Consider the following 23,255-nt stretch of genomic DNA (forward strand, 5'->3'; position numbering starts at 1 on the left):
TTGGGGGCAATGGAGCAAGAATCCTCTAATTGAGCCTCTCAGCTAAAGCCAGCCAGCCGCTCCTTCCTACCTAGAGGGGCTATCGGAAGTCACTGAGCTTCTCCCTTTGGGGCATCAGGCAAGCAAAGGGTTAAGTAAGCCGCACCCTCAGCAGGAACAGCCTCGGACTTTGTGCTGAGCAGCCGCCTCTGGCCTCTCCTGGCTTAACTGGCATAGGGATCCCAGGCTGGAGGAGGCAGCACAAAGAAAGGTCGAAGAGTGGACACTGGCAAGAGGAGGTCAGCCTCTTTCCTGGCTTCTGCGACACCATGGACAGCTCCCATTAACTAAGGCTCCTCTCCACCCTTGGGGCCTGGGACTGCTATGTCCATTCCTGTCAAATTGGAATTTCATCGCCATTCTCCAAGGGACACTGAAGTTACACTATAGTTCCAGTGCTGGGTGAGTCTTGCGTTGACCTGTCGCTGCTCCTCTTTCCACATCCTGTGTGGAATCTGCCTCCTCTACGCGCCCCCCCTACCCACAACTACTCACATTCTCATTCCCCTCAGATTCAAACCCAAATCCAAAGGAGATCTCTTCTCCCATTCCCCCTTCTGCTCTCACCCTTCTCTGCCAAGTTACTTAAAAGACTTAATTTTTTTTTCATCTGGAAAATGGTGGAAAATAATACTACCTACCTCTTGGGGGTATCGTAAGCATAAAATGAATCTGAAAGTATGTGTAAAGTGGTGAGAACAGCACCTGGCCATGGTAAGTGCTGCATGATTGCACTTAGGATGGCTATTACCAGTATTATTGTGGCTTTCTCAGTTGTGTCCTTACAGGAAGTGACAAGTGCCCTCCCTTCCTGGGACTCGGAGAAAGCAGAGTGAAGGGAAAAGGAAGCCTATGCCCCGTTCTGGCCCTACCTTCCATTCCTGCTTCCTCCCCCTCCCAGGTTCAGAGATACCTGCAGAGTAGGAGGATGTGTCTCTTTATTCCTGTGTGGGAGTGGCAGTGACCATTGTACTAATAATTCTGTTCTTCACCCAACCACCCCACCTACACCATCCCACAGGACAGACACAGGAGGGCTGGGCTTCCTCCTTAGGGAACATCTGCCATGTGCCTAGTGGAGCAGAGTCCCACAGTACTTCCTTCATTCTGCTCCCCCTTGCCCATTCCCTCCAGCTACTAAAAAGCTGGGAGTTGGGTGTGTCCCTGGGGCAAAGTCTGAGCCAGAAGGTTATAGGATGTAAAAGCTAGAGATCGAAAAATAGGGATAGATGTGGTGGCACATTGGAGATCCTGACAGCTACTTCCTTGTTGGTATTCATCTTTTTTAAGGTGTTCCAATCTTATGGAGCAACCCTTGCCCCTGTCATCTAACTCACCCCTCCTCCAGTCCCTGCTTCAAAAACAAACCTCGCTGTAGCAATGAGAGGAGAAAAGAGACCTTTGGAAGAACTCTTTCAATGGGTACGGGTGGGCTGGGTGACTGAAATGGGAGCTGTGAGAGGTAGGGCCTGAGAAGGAGAACTGGGGGCAAATAGGTGGTCTGGATCCTGGCCAGGGACCTCAGGGCATGAGGGAGAGTTTTCTGTAGATGGTTGCAGCACAAAGCTTGTTTAGCCTGTTCTCCCCAGCCTTTTCTCCTTCAAGCACAACTGTGCTCCCTTAGGCACCATGTTCGGGGTGTTTTCCTTACCCTGATGGTTGCAGGCAGATAGTTCTATCCCTCCTTTGCTTTGCCTCCACTGACCCTAACGCAAGGAGCAGGGCTCATTGCCGCTGCAAAAGTTGCAGCCTTGAGCTTGTCCAGAGACCTCGTCTAGGTTGGAGGCTCTCTCTAGAGTCAGGGCTGGGAGAGAGAAGTCTCTTTTAGGTCCTTCTGCCTTTTTCCCATCAGTTACTGGCACCTAAAGCTGAACAGACAGCAGCAGATTCCCACCCCCCCCCTTACTCCCAGGATCAGTAGCCCCTCTGGACATGCCTCTCCTGGAAGATTCCGTGGGGGTGGAGGACCTTGTCCTCTTGGAACCCCTGGTGCAGGAGTCTCTGCTCAAGAACCTCCAGATTCGCTATGAAAAGAAGGAGATTTATGTAAGTGCTGTATGGGTGCTGCTGGCTTTGGGTGTGTGGCCAGAGCACTCGCTTCCTCTCCCTCCCCAACTCTCAGCCTCATACCTCCTCTCCCAGCTTCCTGGCTCATTCCCTTTACCTTCTTCCCTGGCTCCAGACCTATATTGGGAACGTGGTGATTTCATTGAATCCCTACCAACAGCTGCCCATCTATGGCCCGGAGTTCATTGCCAAATACCGGGACTATACCTTCTATGAGCTGAAGCCCCACATGTGAGTAGAGGGCCAAGGGAAGGCTGGTAGGGCGCAGCTTCCTGCAGCTTCCTGACTATGAGACATATTAATTTCCTCTCCTTGCCCTGAGGGAGGTTCTCCAACTGTTCCTTCCTTGGCCCTCTGGAGGCCCCTTTTTAGGCTTATTGCTTCTTGCCTCAAACTGGTCCAAGTGAGGAAGGTGTATGAGCTTGGCACTGGGGTTTGAATGAAAGATGGTTTTCTAGACTACCCACATCTCAGTCATTGCCCACCTCCACCCCTGAAGCTATGCATTGGCCAATGTGGCGTACCAGTCACTGAAGGACCGGGACCGAGACCAGTGTATCCTCATCACGGGCGAGAGTGGAGCTGGCAAGACTGGTGAGGCACCCTACCTACTGGGGAAGCCCATGGAGTCCCTTCTGGAAGTCTCCCTTTGTCTCTCCAAGCCAGGCCTAGTCCTGTCCTATCCTCCACCGAAATTCCTTCCCAGCTTTTCTGAATCTGAGGGGTGCGAGGTGCTGAAATGAGGGGTAGTTAAGGAGGGTGCTGGGGGAATAGTCAGCTCTGGAGGGGATCCACGTGAGGATTTCTTTTGGACAGAGGCAAGTAAGCTGGTGATGTCTTATGTGGCAGCTGTCTGTGGGAAAGGGGAGCAGGTGAATTCTGTGAAGGAGCAACTACTTCAGTCAAATCCAGTGCTGGAAGGTGAGATTTCTGGTCTCTGCCCTGCCCTCCCCACATCCCCAGAGGGTTAGCCTTAGACCCTCTCCTCCTATGTCCCTACAACCACTGTTTCTGTTTAGCATGAAAAATCTGAGATTGGTGTGATGACTAGGAGACCTTCTTCCTCTCCCTTCTCTAGAGCCCCATCTCTCCCCTCAGTCCCACCTCACATCCCCCCTTCTCATCTCTGCAGCTTTTGGCAATGCCAAGACCATACGCAACAACAACTCTTCTCGATTTGTGAGTGACCATCTCCCCCCACCCCCACCCCCATCCCCGCCCTGGGAAGGAGACTGTGGGGAGTTGAAAGGGTGAAATGCAGCACAGACCCCTTCTGGAGGCTAGGGCTGAGCAAAAAGGAGGAAACAAAGCCTCTGTCTGGTCTCTCTCTGAAGGGAAAATACATGGACATTGAGTTTGACTTCAAGGGATCCCCCCTTGGTGGCGTCATCACAAACTGTACGTGTCTCCCCTGCCCATTCACCACCTCTCTCTTCACTTGCCCTGTGGTGTCCCTTTCTAATAAACTGCTGCTATAGGGAGAAGGAATACTAGACTACCAGGAGATTCTCAACCACTAGGAAGATCAGGGATGAAGGCAGAATTAGGGAAAAGCTGTAGTCTCTCTCAGGCCCTCGGGACATTATTTTCTGATTCTCTGACAGATCTACTTGAGAAGTCCCGAGTGGTGAAGCAGCTTAAAGGAGAAAGGAACTTCCACATCTTCTATCAGCTGCTGGCTGGGGCAGATGCCCAGCTGCTAAGTAAGTGCCTGCTCCAGACACATGGCAGAGCATCCCCAACCTCCACTTGATCCCCAAAACTTCTGGTCCCATTAGGCCCTCACAGTCCTCTTTCCTTGAGTCCCCCAGACTTGGCTTTGCCTGTATTCTCCACCCTGAACCTTATTCACCCATCGTTAGAAACAAATCTCCTGACCCCTGAGCTCTTTTGCCTGTTTCTGGGGGTTTTATTGCCAAGGACAAACTTGCTTGCCTTGTTGCTGCTCTTACTCCTCTATTCCTTCTGGGTTCCTCTTTCTCCAAGCTGGCTTCAAAAATGGAACAGCCATTTCCATCTGCCATCCTTTCCTACCTTCAGTCTTAAGGGACTTTATCAGTAATTCAGCAGGAAAAAGGGAGGATGCTACAAGTGTTAAAAAACTCTCAATGAGCTCTAGTTGAGGTTGTTCTGGGTCTACATCTGCCTCACCCAGGATCCTGCCACTGATTTCTTCTTCTTAGATAGCTCTATGGAAGTTCCATTAATTCATTAATTTATTCAATTTCTTGAATATCTACTATGATCGGACATTAAAGGAGATGAGTAAGACATGGACCCTGTCATTGAGGAACTTACAGTCTTCTAGGGATGGCAGATATATGAATAGTCACATTGCAGTACAGTGTGATTGGTGCCCATGGACCTGTGCAAGTGGCTATAGGAGCAGGAGGCATGGAGCACCTTGCATTGTCCCATGGGTGAATCCATCCCAGCCCGCCTGGCCTGAATCCTGGACTGGCCCAACGTGGCTCTGGGTGGGAATCACTGCAAGGCCGAGTGGGACTTCAGATCCTATCAGAATTTGCCTCCCAATCCCCCTCTAACTGTTAACACCTTGGGTGTCAGGCCTCCAAGGATCTGTCTCTTGGGTTTCTGTGCCGGACTTGTGCTCATCTCTTTTTTCCCTCCTAGAGATCTCTTTGGTTCAAGAACTCCCACAGCTCTCACCTCCCTCCTGGCGTAATAGTCTTGGTTGTGTTCAATTTGTCTGAATCATAGGCACTAGGATCTTGTTCTGGCTGACTGTCAGAGAAGGCCTTTTCACTTACTGATTTCAGCTGAGTCTGGGCTGAGTCTCCCTGGTGTCATCATCTCAGGGCCTCTCTGACTCATTCTCCCTCCAGATACCCCTTCCCTACTAGGCTCCTATCTCAACATTTGTATCACAGGGAAGCTCTAGTTCGAGGGCACTTCTTGATTCTGAGGTCATTTGTATAACATAATTGACATCCTTCAAGTTCCAGAATCAACCTAATCCTTCCTATGTCAGATGAACAGCTTTGGCTATTCCTTTGATTTATTTATCAAAAAAAACCCAAAAAGTTCCTGGATGCCAGCCAGGTGCCTGAAATACGGAGATGAGAGACATAGTCCCAACACACAAGTGTCTCATTTGTGGGAGAGACAGACACAAACAAAACCTAACCCATGTGACATGGGCTGGCATAGAGATTCACCATGGGGGAACATAAGAGAGCCATTTGTCTCAGCTTCGCAGTGCCAGAGAGAACCTTCCAGAACAGGTGTCAGAGTTGGGGAAGCACTGTACCTGCCACTTTGTTGTTGCTCAGTTAAAAAATAGTGAATGAACGAACCCAGGCCAAGGGTGAGGCATTGAGGCTAGCTGTGGATGGGAGATACGTGCTTACCCTTCTCCCATCACTTTTGTTCTCCCAGGAGCACTGAGTCCTGAGGAGGATGGAGGATTTGTATTTGTTTTTATTGTTTAGAGCCCTGAGTACTGGGAGAAGGAGAGAATGAGGCTTTTCTTTCACAAGAGTTAAACAAAAAAAACCCAATATGAGCACTCAAACCCTACATACCACTTAAAAATTTAGTCTATTAATATAGGAAATAATGATCTCAAAACAAAAGGCATAGGGGAAGAACCTAAAACAAAAATGGCTCCTTTGAATAAATGAATGAACCAGCCTAGGGCAAGGGCTGTGCAATATTGAGGCTGGAAGGTTCTAGAGAGTTTGTTCACTAACCTCTTCCCTTCATGTTGGCCCTCCCAGAAGCCCTGAAGCTTGAACAGGAAACAAGCCTTTATGCCTATCTGAACCGGGAGATGTCCAGAGTGGATGGCATGGACGACGCCTCTAACTTCAGGGCTGTGCAGGTGGGTGCCCAGGGAGGAGTAGGCTTGGGCCCTCAGGCCACCCCTTGAACCCAGCTTTGAGAAAGGAGGCTTTGGACTGGCACCACCAGTCCAGCTTCTGATTCTGCTTTTCCCCTAAGAGTGCGATGACTGTGATTGGGTTCTCGGATGAGGAGATTCGACAGGTGCTAGAGGTGACAGCCCTAGTGCTGAAGCTGGGGAATGTGGAGCTGTCGGATGAGTTCCAGGCCAATGGGATACCAGCAAGTGGCATCCGTGATAGGCAAGGTCAGGACCACCCTGCTGGAGCCCCTACCCAGGCAATGAATCTCCTACTGCAGTTCCGACTCTTCCAGCATCTCCAGTTTACTTGAGTTCACCCTAATTCAATTCCACTCAGCCCACTCCTGAGTTCTCCCCCAAACAGGCTCATTGAGAACTCCCAGGGAGGCATATCGGAAAGAGGTTTTGAAGCTTGATAGACCTAGGCTCTGGGACCCCTCTGAGTCTCAGTTGATTTTTCTGAAAAATGAGAATATTTACACCTATTTCAGGAGATTCTCATATTAAAGTAGATAATGCCAGCAAAGTGCCCAGATCTCCCTTCTCTTCACCCACACAGAGATTCCTCCAGAGCCATAATTGGCTGCAATGACTTTCCCCAGTGAGACTCAGGGACACCAATCTCTGACTCAGTTTCATTTATCAGGCCACTTCCCTCCCAAGGTCAGGGGGTAGGGTGGCAGGAAGCCTCCTCTCAGGCCATGTTGCATTTTCTCATCACTCCAGGTGTTCAAGAGATTGGGGAGCTGGTGGGTTTAAGTTCAGAGGAACTAGAGAAAGCTTTGTGTTCAAGAACCGTGGAAACGGCCAAAGAAAAAGTGGTCACTGCATTGAATATCACCCAGGTAAGGGGCCCTATGAGAGGGGGCTTATTTTGAGCCTGTTTGATGGCTGCCCTTGCTGACCAGCTTGGCCCGGCCCTGCAGGCTCAGTACGCTCGCGACGCTCTGGCCAAGAACATCTACAGCCGCCTCTTCAACTGGATAGTGTACCGCATCAACGAGAGTATCAAGGTGAAGAGTCCTTCTCCTTTAACACTCTCCTACTTACCATCCATTTCCTGCCCTGCTCTCTAGCCCCATACCTTGAGTACTGAGATTAACAGAAAGGAGGGTGAAGGGTGGGGTACACTTCCTTTCAATAGTATGTTGTTGTGGAAACATAATTGGCTTCTGAATTAGACAGTCTGGACCCCCTACTGACCAGCTGTGTGGACTTTCAATTCCACAAAGATTTTGAGTTTTCTGTTTCCTGATTTGGAGTGTGGGGCACTAATGCCCATCTGCTTCATAGGGTTTGGTGAGGATCAGATACAATTATATGCATGGTGACCAAATGTCTTAGTTACCTAGTGTTGCTATAACAGAAATACCACAAGTGGATGGCTTTCATAAGACAAAATTTATTCTCTCACATTGTAGGAGTCTAGAGGGCACTAGCTCCTGGGGAATGCTTTCTCTCTCTGTCGGTTCTAAGGGAAGGTCCTTGTCATCAATCTTCCCCTGGTCTAGGAGCTTCTCAGTGAAGGAACCCTGGGTCTAAAGGACGCACTCCACTTCTGGCACTTCTTTCTTGGTGTCATGATGTCCCCTCTCTGCTCGATTTTCTCTTTTATATCTCAAAAGAGATTGACTCAAGATACAACCTAATCCTGTAGATTGAGTCCTGCCTCATTAACATAACTATTTTTAATCTTACCTCATTAACATCATAGATGTTAGAATTTACAACACATAGGATAATCATATCATATCACAAAATGGTGGACAATCACACAACACTGGGAATTATGGCCTAGCCAAGTTGACACAGATTTTTGAGGGACACAATTCAATATCATATCACAAAATGGTGGACAATCACACAACACTGGGAATTATGGCCTAGCCAAGTTGACACAGATTTTTGAGGGACACAATTCAATCCATAACACCATATGACCCAACAATTCCACTCTTAAGTATATATACCTAAGACAATTGAAAACACATAACCACATAAAAACTTGTACACGAATGCTCATAGTGGCATTATTCATAATAGCCCAAAAGTGGAAATAACCCAAATGTCCATTAGCAGATGAATGGATAATATATCCATACAATGGAATATTATTCAGCCATAAAAAAGGATTGAAGCACTGATATATGCTATAACACAGATGAACCTTGAAAATATGCTGAATGAAAGTAGCCAGATACAAAAGGCCACGTATTATATGATTCCATTTGTATGAAATGCCCAGAATAGGCAAATGCAGAGAGACAGAAAACAGATTAACGGTTGTCAGGGGCTAGGAAAGAGAGAATGGGGGATGACTGCTAGTGGGTACGGGATTTCTTTTGAAAATGTTCTAGTATTAGGTAGTGGTGATCGTTGCACAACTTCATGAATATACTAAAACCCACTGTATTGTCTACTTTCAAAGGGTGAATTTTATGATATGTGAATTACATCTCAATAAATTATGTACATGAAAGTGCCATCTATTTAGAACTCATTGTTAAAGGCAGCAGGGTAGGTGGGATTTGAATCCAGGCTTGGGTAAATGCTTAACCTTCTGAGATTCAATTTTCTTCATCTGTAAAATGGGAATAATCATACCGTATAGGGTTATGATATATATAACTGCCTGGAAGAGATCCATATTTATGCCTATTCCCAAGAAAGGTGATCCAACTGAGTGTGGAAATTATAGAACAATATCATTAATATCACATGCAAGCAAAATTTTGCCAAAGATCATTCAAAAACTGCTGCAGCAGTATATCAACAGGGAACTGCCAGAAATTCAGGCCCGTTTCAGAAGAGGATGTGGAACCAGGGATATCATCGCTGATGTCAGATGGATCCTGGCTGAAAGCAGAGAATACCAGAAGGATGTTTACCTGTGTTTTATTGACTATGCAAAGGCATTCGACTGTGTGGGTCATAACAAACTATGGATAACATTGCGAAGAATGGAAATTCCAGAACACTTAATTGTGCTCATGAGGAACCTTTACATAGATCAAGAGGCAGTTGTTCGGACAGAACAAGGGGATACTGATGGGTTTAAGGTCAGGAAAGGTGTGGCACAGGGTTGTATTCTTTCACCATACCTGTTTAATCTGTATGCTGAACAAATAATCCAAGAAGCTGGACTGTATGAAGAAGAACGGGGCATCAACATTGGAGGAAGACTCATTAACAACCTGCGTTATGCCGATGACAGAACCTTGCTTGCTGAAAGTGAAGAGGACTTGAAGCACTTACTAATAAAGATCAAAGACTACAGCCTTCAGTATGGACTGCACCTCAACATAAAGAAAACAAAAATCCTCACAAATGGACCAATGAGCAACATCGTGATAAACGGAGAAAAGATTGAAGTTGTCAAGGATTTCATTTTACTTGGATCCACAATCAACAGCCATGGAAGCAGCAATCAAGAAATCATAAGACACATTGCATTGGGCAAATCTGCTGCAAAGGACTTCTCCAAAGTGTTGAAGAGCAAAGATGTCACCCTGAAGACTAAGGTGTGCCTGACCCAAGCCATGGTATTTCCAATCGCATCATATGCATGTGAAAGCTGGACAATGAATAAGGAAGACCGAAGAAGAATTGACGCTTTTGAATTGTGGAGTTGGCGAAGAATATCGAAAATACCATGGACTGCCAAAAGAGCAAACAAATCTGTCTTGGAAGAAGTGTGGCCAGAATGCTCCTTAGAGGCAAGGACGGCGAGACTGCGTCTTACACACTTTGGACATGTTGTCAGGAGGGATCAGTCCCTGGAGAAGGGCATCATGCTTGGCAGAGTACAGGGTCAGTGGAAAAGAGGAAGGCCCTCAACGAGGTGGATTGACACAGTGGCTGCAACAATGAGCTCAAGCATAACAACGATTGTAAGGATGGCTCAGGACAGGGCAGTGTTTCGTTCTGTTGTGCATAGGGTTGCTATGAGTTGGAACCGACTTGATGGCACGTAACAACACAACAACAACAACAACATAGGGTTATGATAAGGCTTAATGAAATACGGATATGAATTTTTTTGTAAAATGCTCTACAAATATAAGGGATGGCTAATATCTCAAGAAGATTTTAGTGTCTTTCTACCTCATAAAGAAAAAAAAAAAAAACCAAACCAAAAAACCAAACAAGTTGCTGCTGAATTGATTCTGACTCATGGTGACCCCATGTATGTCAGAATAAAACTGTGCTCCATAGGGTTTTCAGTGGCAGAGTTTTTGAGAGTTGATTGTCAAGCCTTTCTTCTGAGGTGCCTCTGGGTGGACTCGAATCACCGATCTTGTGGCTAGCAGCTGAGCATTAACTGTGCCACCCAGGGACCCTCATACCTTGTACCAAGGGAGCACAATTATGAAATCTGTTTGCATCTTCCTTTCCCCCCTTTTCTCCCTCCTTGCTTGTCCTCCAGCAAATGGAGGAGGAAGGAGAATAAAATCACAACAGCTTCTTTTGAGCTTGGTCAAGGTCACCCTAGTTCTGTTCACCTCCTGCTCCAGCCACATGCACCCCAGAGGGCCTGTCCTCAGCTTGTTGTTTCCTTCCTCTTCAGGTGAGCACTGGGGAGAAGAAGAAGGTAATGGGGGTGCTGGATATCTACGGCTTTGAAATACTACAGGTAAGGGAGCTTCGTTCAACCTCAGTACCCTACTTCCCTAGGTTTAGAGATAGACAAAGGAGCCCGCTGGCACAATGGTTATGTGCTCAACTGCTAACTGAAAGGTTGGTGGTTTGAAACCTCCAGTGGCTCTGCAGGAAAAGAGGCCTGACAATCTGCTCCAGTAAAGATTATAGCCTAGGAAACTCTATGGAGCAGTTCTACTCTGTCTAGGGTCGTCACGAGTCGGAATGACTCAAGGGCACACAACAACAGAGGTGAATAGGCTCAAAGGGGGCGATGTGAGAGAGGGGAGGAAGGGTCTTGGGGTGAGCTGCTCTGTCTTTAACCTGTGTACCCTTCCTCAGGATAATAGCTTTGAGCAGTTTGTGATTAACTACTGCAATGAGAAGCTACAGCAGGTGTTCATAGAAATGACCCTGAAAGAGGAACAGGAGGAATATAAGAGAGAGGTAAACGACATCTTCTCCCTGTTTCCTCCTTCTTAAATGACTTCTAAGATATATGCCAGATCTTTCTCCTGATTGCAATTTCCCCTAAGTTGTCCCCAGATGGGAACACAAAGGACAAAAAGTTCCCGTTGTAGAGCTGAACGTTTTAGCATTGCCACATAGCCCTAATTCTCTGCTCTCGCCCACCCCTTTCCCGACTCCAGCCTCCCACTCCAGAAGGGCCAGACTGATGTGTGTGCGCGCGTGTGTGCGTGTGTGTGTGCGCGCGCGTGTGTGTGAAGAGTCCTGACAAGGGGGAAGTGACAGCTGTGCTTGGCCTATGGCAGACTGTGAACCCAATTTGGAAGGGACATTTCTCCTAGGCTTGGCACCCTACCACATCTCTTCCTTTGCCCTTTTCTGACATCTCAAAATCCTTTGTCTACTCTGGGGCCCTGGCAGCTGTGGCCATCGTCTTTTGCAGCACCCTGATTCCCAATTTCCTCACCAGAAGTACCCCATGGCTTAAAATTTCCACACTTCTTCCCAGATTCAGTGAAAACCCTGTTTTCTAAAGCGAGCTGTTAGAAAAACTCTCTGGTTAAACTAATCCACCCCAAAGCATGAATGGCAGAGAGCCTCGCTCATGAAAACCCTCCCAGGCTCTGCCCGTTCTCAGGAGCCTCTTCCGGCAGAATTTTGGACAACGTAGTCACAATATGTAGGATAGTGTTTTCAGTTGTCTTGCGTGTTTTAATTTAAAAAATTTAAATGACCGAATAGATAACACATGCCCGTGCTTCAAAATTCAAAAAGCTTAAAAAGATACATAGTGAGACATCTCCTTCCTATACCCCTGCCCCCTGGTGTCCTAGCTCCCCTCCGCAACCAAGGCAACCAAAGTGCCCCCTTCCAGAGGTGTTTTGTGTATATACAGGCACATCTGTAAATATACATTTTTCTACAAAATTTATACAAATGGCAGTAAATACACTGTTCTCCACATTATTTTCATCACTTAACAAGAGATCTCTCCATATCAGTATATAAAGATCTTTTGTTTTCAGCTACATAGGATTGTAAGGATACCATATTTCATTTAGCAATTTGCGGAAGTTATTTACGGAATGAAGTGGGAGGGCAACTTGACTTAATTCAACCCTGTGAGGGAGGAGGGAAAAAAGGCTTGTGCTCCCCAGACACACCTGGAGATAGCCTTTCCCTAAGGGGTCTGGCTCTTGGGACTGATGTGGGGTCAGAAGCTATCCTGTCTTCAGGGCTAATGCTCAGCAAGTCACTAAAGTAGGGAACAATTTTCTTTGGGTCTTCTCTTCTATACCACGACTGCTTTTTAAGTTTATTTTTTATTATACAATCTCAAAGGTATTATGTAGATCAGTGGTTCTCAAAGCGTGGTCCTGGACCAGCAGCATCAGCATCACCTGGGAATGAACTGTAGATTCCCAGGCTCCACCCTGACCTGCTGAATCAGAAACTCTGGGGAGGAGGCCCAGCAATCTGTGTTTTAACAAGCCCTCCAAGGTGATGGTGATGCAGACTCAAGTTTGGGAAGCACTTATAGTGATCTTTGAACTTATGTCAAATCAGCTTTGTTGTTTGATGATAAATTCTTCCTCATGGGCTCATTTTATAGTTCGTTGCCACAGTAGCCTGACCATTTGCTTTTCCACGTACACATGGATCCTTCTCCACTCCCACAGTGGGACAATGCCTACCCTAGTCCTCACCCAACATATTACACGCCCCTTTCCACCCTGCCCAACCTACAGGGCTCCCCGCATTGTTTTACCCTCCCTTAGAGGTGCTCTGGGTCCTCCCATATGTCTGTCCACCCATCCCACAAATTCTCTACCACTCTTGGAGGGATGGGAATGTAAATAGAAACTACACCAAAGTACTCCTCCAAACTATGGTGCTTTCTGATGTTCTCTTTTGGGGTGGTTGAAAGAGGCGACTGGTCCTGGTGAGGCCATGAAGACTTGTCTTGGACCCACTCCCTGTAATTTGTTAACATCTTCCTCACCAGGGCATACCATGGACAAAGGTGGACTACTTTGATAATAGTATCATCTGTAACCTCATTGAGCATGTGAGTTATCCTTCATTACCTCTGAGACCGCCCCTTCTAGACAGCCTGAACATCCTGCCCTGTTCCGCCCCTTGGTAAAGAAGGCAAAGATTGAGAAGGTTATGGGAGACAGCAGTGAGAGCATGGCCATCTTGGGGACCAGGTCTGGGTTGGGCTGATCTTGTTCCCCTGGCCCAGAATCAGCGAGGCATCCTGGCCATGCTGGATGAGGAGTGCCTGCGGCCTGGGGTGGTCAGTGACTCCACCTTCCTAGCGAAGCTGAACCAGCTCTTCTCCAAGCATGGCCACTATGAGAGCAAAGTCACCCAGAACGCCCAGCGCCAGTATGACCACACCATGGGCCTCAGCTGCTTCCGCATCTGCCACTATGCGGGCAAGGTGATGTGGCAGCCTGGGGGGAAAAGTCTAGGTCCGGGGCACAGACTGAAGGCAATGGGGAGGAGTTGAGGGAGGTGAGAGCTGGGAATATTTCACCATGGGACTGGAGAGGGCCAAGTGCTGGACAAGACCATGGGGCCTCCAAACCGATAGCTACTCCTCTACAGGTGATGTACAATGTGACCGGCTTCATTGACAAAAATAATGACTTACTCTACCGGGACCTGTCCCAGGCCATGTGGAAGGCCCAGCAACCCCTCCTTCAGTCCTTGTTCCCTGAGGGTGATCCCAAGCAGGTGTCTCTGAAACGTCCCCCAACTGCTGGGTCCCAGTTCAAGAATTCTGTGGCCATACTCATGAAGAACTTGTATTCCAAGAACCCCAACTACATCAGGTGACATGCTGGGCACACAGGTGGATGTGTTACATACATGATGGCACATTCAGAGTCCATGCACTATAGAACGTGTCCAAGGGGCCGGGGGGTGAGGGATGTCTCTGGAACAAGGGGATCAGAGGTCCTTTCCTCATGGAAGACAGAGCCAGACAAGGTGCTGAAACTCCTGTAGGAGTGAGACTATCAGACTTTGGTAGCAACAGCAGTGAATGAAATTGGAGGGCCAGCATATCCCCTTCCTCTGAAATTTGCCAAATTAGGGAAATGCATGCAGAATAGGGATGCAGAGACCAGGATGGGTGACACTGGCAGCAAAGGTCTCAGCTCCTGAAGCCCATGCCTCACCCTAACCACCCACCCAGGTGCATTAAGCCCAACGAGCATCAGCAGCGTGGTCAGTTCTCCTCAGAGCTGGTGTCTAGCCAGGCTCTGTACCTGGGGCTGCTGGAGAACGTGCGGGTGCGACGAGCAGGCTATGCCTACCGCCAGGGGTATGGGCCCTTCCTGGAAAGATACCGAATGCTGAGCCGGAGCACCTGGCCTCACTGGAAGGAGGGAGACCGGTAAGGCCCAGTGGGGAGACTGGGGGTCAGGGAAGGCAGTGAAGGAACATCTCTTGGGAAGAGACCAGGAGGGAATGATACGGTACACATCTGCTGAAGCTTGGTGAATGGATACTTGGGGAAATGAATTAAATCATCACTTTTTGGAAGCTCTGAGGTCTGTTTGAGTCCCAAACCCTCCCCCCAGGGTGAAAAGGGCTGGGGGAAGATGGAGAAGGACCCTCTCCTAGGAGATCCCTCTGCAGCTTTCCCCCATCTGCTCCCTGTAGGAAGGGGGTTGAGAAGATCATAGAGGAGCTGAGTGTGGCCTCAGAAGAGGCGGCCTTTGGGAAGACAAAGATCTTCATTAGGAGCCCCAAGACTGTGAGTTGGAGAGAATACTTGTGTTTGGTGGGATGGGAAGGTGGAGGAGTGTGAGGCTGGAGGGGAAGGAAGCATCTATAACCTGGAATGGACCGCGGATGAAGAAGTCTTCTCACTGCAGGGGCTTTATCCCTGAGACCTGAATCCTTGGCTTCCCACCCCTGCCTGAGCTTGGTGCTTGCTTGGCTCCTGAGTGCCTCTACCTGAAGTAGAACTCCTTGAGGGCAGGGGTGGTGTTGCACTCATGCCTGATTTCCCAACACCTAGCACAGTGCCTGGCATAGAGTTAGAGTTCAGCAGATGCTTGTTAAATGAATGAATGAACAAAGGAAGGAAGGAATTAACAAGGTGATAGAATAATCCAATAAAATGCAGACTGGAAGCCTCTGGTATTGTGGGCTGTGGGGAGAGAGTGCTGCTCCCCAGCCTCTCTGCCCCATCTCTCCCTCTTCCCAGCTTTTCTACCTGGAAGAGCAGCGGCGCCTTAGACTCCAGCAGCTGGCCACGCTCATCCAGAAGATATACCGAGGCTGGCGCTGCCGCACCAACTACCAGCTGATGCGCAAGAGTCAGATCCTCATCTCCTCCTGGTTTCGGGGCAACATGGTATCAGCCACCCCCAAAGCCCTGTCCCCTTCACTTTAATGGGGACAGTGGGCAGCGGGAGAGGTGGTTCAGGAAGCAGGGGTTAGGTGGGCAGGTCCACAAGGGAGCTTTCTAACAGGCCCAATGTTTTCTGCAGCAAAAGAAGCGCTATGGGAAGATAAAGGCGTCAGTACTGCTGATCCAGGCGTTTGTGAGAGGGTGGAAGGTAATGGGGAAGGGGCCTCCTCCCCACGTGGTTCCTTACCCCACAGGGCTTCTCCTGGACTGTGCCAGCTGCTGAGGAGCAAGTCCTGGCTGTATCCAGGGCTTAGCCCTGTGCGATGGCACGTCTGTGTGTCTGGCGGTGTGGCTGTGTGTTGGGGGATTCGTATATATGTCTGGTGGGATGCGGGCTCTGCCTTCTGCGTTCAGCGTCCTCCTCACTGCTGGGGTGTTTGACCTTATGCTGTCCACCTCCAGCTACAGTCTCAGCCCTTTCTCTTACTCCCCTCTTTGTGTGACTGAAAGAGAGTAGAATCTCTTCTTCTAGATTCCGTCTATCTTCACATTGGCTCCTTTCCTCTATGCCCCTGCCAGGCCCGCAAGAATTATCGAAAATATTTCCGGTCAGGGGCAGCCCTCACATTGGCAGCTTTCATCTACAAGAGCATAGTAAGTGGTGGGGACTGAGGGTGGGAGCTGGGGAAGAGGAGAGGGACAGGTTTGGAAGAGGAAGATGTGGCTTTGAGGCTGCTCAAAGCCTTCCCCCAAGTTCTTCCTTGATCTGCATGTAGTTAAATCCTAGAGAAAAGGGGTGGAGTAGCAGCCTTCAGAGAGCAGCCTCAGTGCTTTGGGGCCCAGGGGCAGAATCAGAGAGCATTTTGGCTTGAGTGGACATTCCAGACAACCTTGGGGCAAGAAGGTGTCCCAGCACACCCAGCATCTGGTCCATGGGTGAATAGGCCCAAGAAGAGGCTGGGGCTGGGTGCTTAACAGTTGAAGGGGCTGAGCCTCATAGATAAGCACAGCAAGGACATATGTAGGGTTAACTAGCCCAACACTAAGAGGTACATTTTAGGGTTGGGGTGAGAGTGGAAAAATGAGGCAGTGGAGGTTCTGTGGTTGAATTCTCGTCTTCCATGTGGGAGAACTGGGCTTGATTCCTGGCCAGTGTACCTCAAGCACAGCTACCACCTGTCTGTCAGTGGAGGCTTGTGTGTTCCTCTGATACTGAACAGGTTTCAGCAGGGCTTCCAGACTGAGAAGGACTAGGAAGAAAGGCCCTGATGATCTACTTCCAAAAATCAATTAATGAAAACCATATGAATCACAGCAATCTTATCTGCAACTGATCATGGGAATGGTGCAGGACTGGGCAGAGTTTCATTCCACTGTGGGTTGCCACGAGTCAGGGGCTGACTAACAACAAGCAAAACAAAAAAAAAACCCATTGTCATCGAATTGATTCTGACTCATAGTGACCCTATAGAACAGAGTAGAGCTGCCCTGTAGAGCTTTCAGGGAGTGCTTGGTGGATTTGAACTGCCGACCTTTTGGTTAGCAGCCATAGCACTTAACCACTACAATAGCAGGGATTCCTACTAACAACAAGGGTGGAGGAATCATACCTTCCCTCTATGCCCTCTGAAACGGTAGTAGGAGAGTCAGAAGGTAAATCTCAGGAAGGGCCTATCTTAATTCTGTAAGATGTGGATCAGAGTGGGCAGGAAGAAGCCAGGGCCAGGCCTAGAGACATTTGAACTATAAGCAGTTTCCAGTGGGAGGAAATAGAGACAGAGAAGGGTGGTTTCTGGAGACATTCACCAGATAGTGGCAGTGCATCTGAGGAGTGTCAGAAGGAATCCAGACAAGGGAGAGAGCAGCACTTCATTGGCACCTCGGAAAAGGCCAGAGAGGAGGACGAAGAGCAGGAGATCTTGGGCAGAGGGCTGGATTTGAACAGTAGCTGGGGCTCTGATTAACTGTGCTCGTTCAGATACGAGACACATTTGTTTGGAGACTCTCTTTGTTATTGGAGAGGCTGGATCCCTCGGCAGAGTTCTGAAATGCTGGGTCACTTCCCTGCCACACAGAGCCTTTCCTGTGTCCTTCTCCCCTCCTTCTCAGGGGAGTTGCATCTGCCGGGCCTTTTAGGTTGCCTGGCCTCTTCTCATCCTGGCTCCAGAGTGTCTGCTTCCATGGAGTACGTGCTGTCTGGCTACATACCTGAGACCTGTAATCTGATTTTGCTCTTGTCTCCTGACTGGCCCCCTTCTACCTTTCCTTTCACCTCTGTATTATTGGGCAGCTGCTGAATGTCAACTGAGAAGCTGCTGGGTTTAGACCAATATTGCAATAAATCACACCCCCAAAGAAGCATACAGGAGGTCTCTGGGCATGGATTCCCCCAGTGTTTCTGACTATAATAAGTGTCTCTTCTCCTCATTCCACCCCCACACCCCCTGCTCCCACCCAGGCACAGAAATTCCTGTTGGGGCTGAGGAATAGTCTGCCATCCACCAAGGTCTTGGACAACAAGTGGCCAACTGCTCCTTACAAGTATTTCAACACAGCTAACCAGGAGCTGCGACAACTCTTCCACCAATGGAAGGTGAGGGGCACCTGGGGCAGCATCTCCTGGTGGCCAGACACTTCTCCTCTCGTTTGTTCTTTTATTCAGGAAATACTTACTGAGAACCTGTCTGAGACTAGGCCCTGAGCTGTGTGCTGGGCATGCAGCCCTTGTGATGCTTCTAACCAGTTGATTCCACTGGACTCCCCCAGCATCCCCTCAGTTCCTGCCCTTCTCCTCAGTGTTCCTCCAGCTCCTGCCCTCTCCATGAAGTGACTAGTGCCCATCCTTTTCTATGTCTTTTTTCTGATGTATCTCCCCTAGTGTCTGTCCTCTCATCCCTGTCCTTCTCCTTCCATATCTCTCAGCTCCTACTCCTTCCTGACAGTGTCCTCCCCAACCCCATCCCCCAGCCCTGCCTATCTCCATCTCCACCTACAACCTTAGCTCCCGCCCTTCCCCCACAACCAGTGCAAGAAATTCCTGGACCAGTTGTCCCCGGAGCAGTTCGAGGTCCTGAGGGAGAAGCTCTTTGCCAGTGAATTGTTCAAGGGCAAGAAGGCATCATACCCCCAGAGGTGAGGGTCTCCCAGACCCTGCACAGCCAGTTTCTACAAGGGCAAAGAGAAGATTCCCTAGGTGGGGCCCTCCCACCCCCATCAGATAAAGCAATGGTCCTCAAACTTTAGTGTGCTTCAGAATCACCTGGAGGTCTTGTTATCACCCGGGTTGCTGTGCCCCCTCTTTAGAGTTTCTGATTCAGCAGGTAGGGTGTGGAGCCTAAGAATTGCCTTTCTTTTTTTGTTTTTTTCTTCTATTTTAATTTTAGTGAAAATATACACAGCAGAACATACACCCATTCATCAATTCCTACATGTACAATTCAATAACATTGGTTATGTTGTTCACATTGTGCCACCATTCTTGATATCTCTACCCATATTGTTTCACCACCATTGACTTAGACTCACTACTCCCTAAACTTTTCATCAGTGCTTTAGAGTTACTGTTGACAATTAAAAGAGCGAAATGCTCATGGTAAACTTTCTTTACTAATTTAGCTAAATAGTTGTTTAGTTTAAAAGAAATTGCTTTTCTACTAAGTTCACAGGTGATGCTGATATTACTGGTCAGGGGCCACACTTGGAAAACCACTGAGACAGAGGATCAGTGGAGGATGGAGAGGGGTGTAAGGGGACTAAGAGGGGAACTCTGGGGGAAAAGCACAGGGCCTTGGGGGTCAGTGGTGAGGACCTTGTCTCCACTGTACATCCTACTGTGTGTCCTCAGTGTCCCCGTACAATTCCGTGGTGACTACATTGGGCTCCAAGGGAACCCCAAACTGCAGAAGCTGAAGGGCGGGGAAGAAGGGCCTGTTCTGATGGCCGAGATTGTGAAGAAGGTCAATCGTGGCAATGGCAAGGTGAAGGCCTGATTTCTCATGTCCTCCCACAGGCTGATCCCCAGTGGTGGGGGCGGCAGCTGGGAACCAGACCGAGAGGGCTGTGTGTGTGCTTTGGGTTTTCGTTTTGCTAAAGCCTCTGGCTCTGAGTGCAGTGGAAGGGGGTTAATCCTTGCCTTTCCGTACCCTTTTCTGTTCCTCCCTAGATGTCCTCTCGGATTCTCCTCCTGACCAAGGGCCATGTGATTCTCACAGACGCCAAGAAGTCCCAGGCCAAGACTGTCATTGGGCTGGACAGTGTGGCTGGGGTATCAGTCACCAGCCTCAGGGATGGACTCTTTTGTTTGCATCTGACCGAGGTAACAAGGCCAGGCTGGGGCAGGGCCTGGGACTGGAGAAGGTGGTAGCATCCTGGGCCGGAAGTGACAGGGACCAGGTCCCTCACGCTGGTCCTGTTCCTTCAACATCTGATGTTCCTTCCCTTTGAGGAAAGTGAATCCCCCCCCTGGTATTTTTCCCTCTTCCTAAGATGTCATCGGTGGGCTCCAAGGGAGACTTCCTGCTGATAAGTGACCATGTGGTTGAACTGCTGACCAAGATGTACCGGGCTGTGCTGGATGCCACACAGAGGCAGCTGCCAGTCACTGTGACTGAGGAGTAAGGCCACAAGCTGGGGGCGAGGGGAGGGCCTGGGGCAGATGACCAAGCTGTTGGTCATTGTGACCGGGAGAATTGATGCAGTCAGAAAGTGGGGCATACCATGTTAGGGCAGGGCTGGAAAGTGTTTCTTAATCCCCCACCAAGATCTCTGGGGGATGTCACGGTACTTGGACTTGCCTCAGGGAGGGGAGAAGTAGCCATCACAAAATTTCTTGGAGGGAAGAATAAGTACCTTACAGAGGATGGGGATTAACTTTATCTTTCTGTCTGTTCCCCTCTCCAGGTTCTCAGTGAGGTTCAAGGAGAGAAGTGTGGCTGTCAAGGTCACCCAGGGCCCTGGGGGTGGTAGGGACAGCAAGCTAAGTTGCAAGAAGAAGGGGAGTCATGGCCTGGAGGTGACCGTCAATTGAGGTGGGGGCCTAATGCAGAGACCGCAGCATCTTCCTCCTGGATGAGCACTCACTGTCCCTCCATCCACCTTTTTGGGAGGGTCTCATGTCTAACTCCTCTGATCTTGGGGCTGGGCTTGGAGATTGAAGAACCCTTGAAGAGGGAGCCCTTTCTTCGCCCAAAACGTCCCTGTCCTATCCTCCAAACTTAGTGTCCCCTGACCCTCACCTTTTTGCCCACAAATAAAACATGTGACTTCTGAAAGGTTTGGTCAGTTGGGGAAGGTCCCATGTTCCCTCATCTTCTCACCCACCTGCACTACCCACATACCCCCATTCCCTTTCCCCTCCCCATGCTCCTTGGAGCCAGCTAATGCAGATAATAAGAATGGAAAAGAAGGGAAATTATCTCTGGGCTTCTTGACCGGCTGAGCTCAGTTAAGGTTTGGAGAAGCTGGTGGGGAGGGCAGAGGGGGGAGCTGGGGATGGGGCTCAGGTCGCAGGTGGCCACTGGGCTGATTCATTAAGTGTGTCCCTGGAGGGAAGAAGTGAGGATCCCTGTCTTGGTGGAAGCTGTCTTTGGAAATTTTGCCTGAAAAGAGGCCCAGGGCCGAAAAGCTCACATAAGCTTAAGTGAGCTGGGGAAGGCAGGGTCCCCTGCACCCAGGAGCACCATCACCTCTCATCCCCAAGCTTGGCACCCCCACCTTGCCAGACACCCAAGATGCTGGCTGCTGCCAACAGCTTTTTAAAAAAATTTTTTAATTTAATTTTGTTGTTGTTGGGAATATACACAGCAAACATGCACCAATTCAACAGTTTCTATGGGTACAATTTCGTGGTATTCATTACATTCTTCAAGTCGTGCAACCATTCTCACCTTCCTTATCTGAGTTGTTCTCCCCCTCCCCCCACTAACATTAGCTCACTGCCCCTAAGGTTCCTATCTAATCTTTTGAGTTATGGTTGTCAATTTGATCCCATATAGATAGTACTAAGCCACAATGTTCAAGGCAGACATTTCTTACTAGTTAAGCTAAATTATTGTTTGGTTTTAAGAAGACTTCAAGGGATATTTTTGGTTTAAGGTTTAAAGATTATCTCAGGGCAATTGTTTCAGGGGTTCATCCAGCCTCCATGGCTCCGGGAAGTCTGGAGTCTGTGAGAATTTGAAATTCTGTTCTGCATTTCCCCACTTTGCCAATAGCTATTTGGTAATCACTGTCTGACAGCTGGGGCCTGAAACTGGTGGTACTTGGACAGGGGGAGGCATCCCCACCTGGACTCTCCCATCTCTATGACTCCAACTTTTCCCTGTTGCCTTTTGTAAATTTTCCCTGTGTCATCGTCATTATCTTTTTCTCTGTCTCCAGCTGTCTCATACCATCTCATTGTTCCTGCTTCTGTGGGCTCTAATATCAATTCGTAATATTTTGTATAATGCTTTAAATATTTTTCTACCGTCCTTCATATCTGTTTTCTCACACACTCTGTCTTATCCCAGCCTTTCACCTTCCCAGTCTCTACCTTTGGGGAATAAGCAGCTCATGGATTTGCAGTATTTAGATCTGTGCTCTGTGAGAGGTTACAAATGGCTGCCTTCATTTCTGTCTCCAAATGTCTTCCTCCCTTCCCAACCTCTTCCTTCTCTGCCTTGTCCCTGTCTCCTCTGCTGAGCACACAGTGCCTTGAGGCTGGGGTCTCTCCCTGCATCTCAGCCCCCATCAGTAGGCAGCTCACGGCCCCAGGTAATCATGCTGGCGGAGGAGCCTTGATTAACTTCTCTGCTTGCCTGCAGATTAATCTTGCTCTCAGCACACAAGCTCCAAGCCTCTGGCACACCCTGCTCTGAGCTGAGACAGGACCCAGGGAGCCAGCTCTTCGCAGGTGGCTGAGGGGCTTCAGCATGTCTTGGTGGGGGGGGCGGTGTGTACGTGTCCAGACTTCCCCCATTCTTGACAGCCCCCCATCCTTGACTTCTCAGAACCAGGCCGAGAAGATCCTGTCTGGCGGGGGGGCGGTAAGAGGGGCAGGTGACCCTGAGCCTGACCGCCCCCGCTCTCTGCCTCATTTCCTGCTCCCAGGGCCCAAATTGTCGTCACTTTCCCAGTGAAGTGTCTGGTCATTTTCAGAAGCAATTTCAGAAGAATATGCAGCTGCTGCTCCCTACCCTGCTTTCCTTTCCCAGGGCTAAAGGCACTGTCAGTTCTCTGGGCTTGGGTGGGTGGGTAGAAGGCACTGGTCATGCCAACTGAAGTTAGTTCAAGGAAGGAAGAGGCCCCTCTCCCTCTCCTTGACTCTCCCCGCCTCTCCTGTCATGTCCTCTTTCCTGTCTTTGCCTCTCTTCTCCTCTTCTGGGGTGCAGGAGCATCTCTTTTTATCCCCTGCAGCCTTCAGGGACTCAATCTCCCCACCTCTGTTACAGGGCTTGAGGGGGCCTCCATCACCTTTGGGAGAAGCTTGAGCTCTGCTGCCAGCTGCCCCTCCAACTCTCCCCCTCCTCAGCTAGTCCAGCATCCTCAAGGTCTAGGCTGCTTCAGCCCCTGAGGGGCATAAGCTATCCTGGACTCTCCTAACCACCGTTTTGGGCCATGTCAGCATCTCACAGCTCCAACCAGCTCTAGCTCAAGCCTCCAGTCTTGGCACATTTCTTACCCAGTCTCTGAAGGGCTCTTCTAATTCCTTGCTCTGTGGGTTGTCTCTCAGCTGTCTCCTGGCTGCAGGACTTGGCAGGACACAGAAGCTGTAATCCTTCTGTTCTTCACTGGTATCTCCACCCA

General features: G+C 49.1%; 1 protein-coding gene across 1 annotated transcript; it reads left to right on the plus strand.

Moving 5' to 3' along the window:
- Positions 1-1,432: 1,432 nt before the first annotated feature.
- On the plus strand, positions 1,433-21,312 carry MYO1A (myosin IA). Its single transcript, XM_064284023.1, has 27 exons — positions 1,433-2,085; positions 2,222-2,337; positions 2,606-2,700; positions 2,923-3,027; positions 3,239-3,285; positions 3,441-3,504; positions 3,711-3,809; positions 5,847-5,950; positions 6,070-6,217; positions 6,719-6,837; positions 6,919-7,005; positions 10,560-10,625; positions 10,973-11,077; positions 13,104-13,166; positions 13,344-13,544; positions 13,712-13,938; positions 14,304-14,504; positions 14,774-14,867; positions 15,324-15,473; positions 15,610-15,678; positions 16,050-16,124; positions 17,929-18,063; positions 18,496-18,602; positions 19,315-19,447; positions 19,633-19,785; positions 19,956-20,083; positions 20,370-21,312. Exons 1-27 carry the CDS (start codon positions 1,972-1,974, stop codon positions 20,494-20,496), a joined length of 3,132 nt encoding a protein of 1,043 aa, XP_064140093.1. The 5' UTR covers positions 1,433-1,971; the 3' UTR covers positions 20,497-21,312.
- The last annotated feature ends 1,943 nt before the right edge of the window (positions 21,313-23,255 follow it).

This window comes from Loxodonta africana, chromosome 4 (genome assembly GCF_030014295.1).
Source record: "Loxodonta africana isolate mLoxAfr1 chromosome 4, mLoxAfr1.hap2, whole genome shotgun sequence".
Lineage (NCBI taxonomy): Eukaryota > Metazoa > Chordata > Mammalia > Proboscidea > Elephantidae > Loxodonta > Loxodonta africana.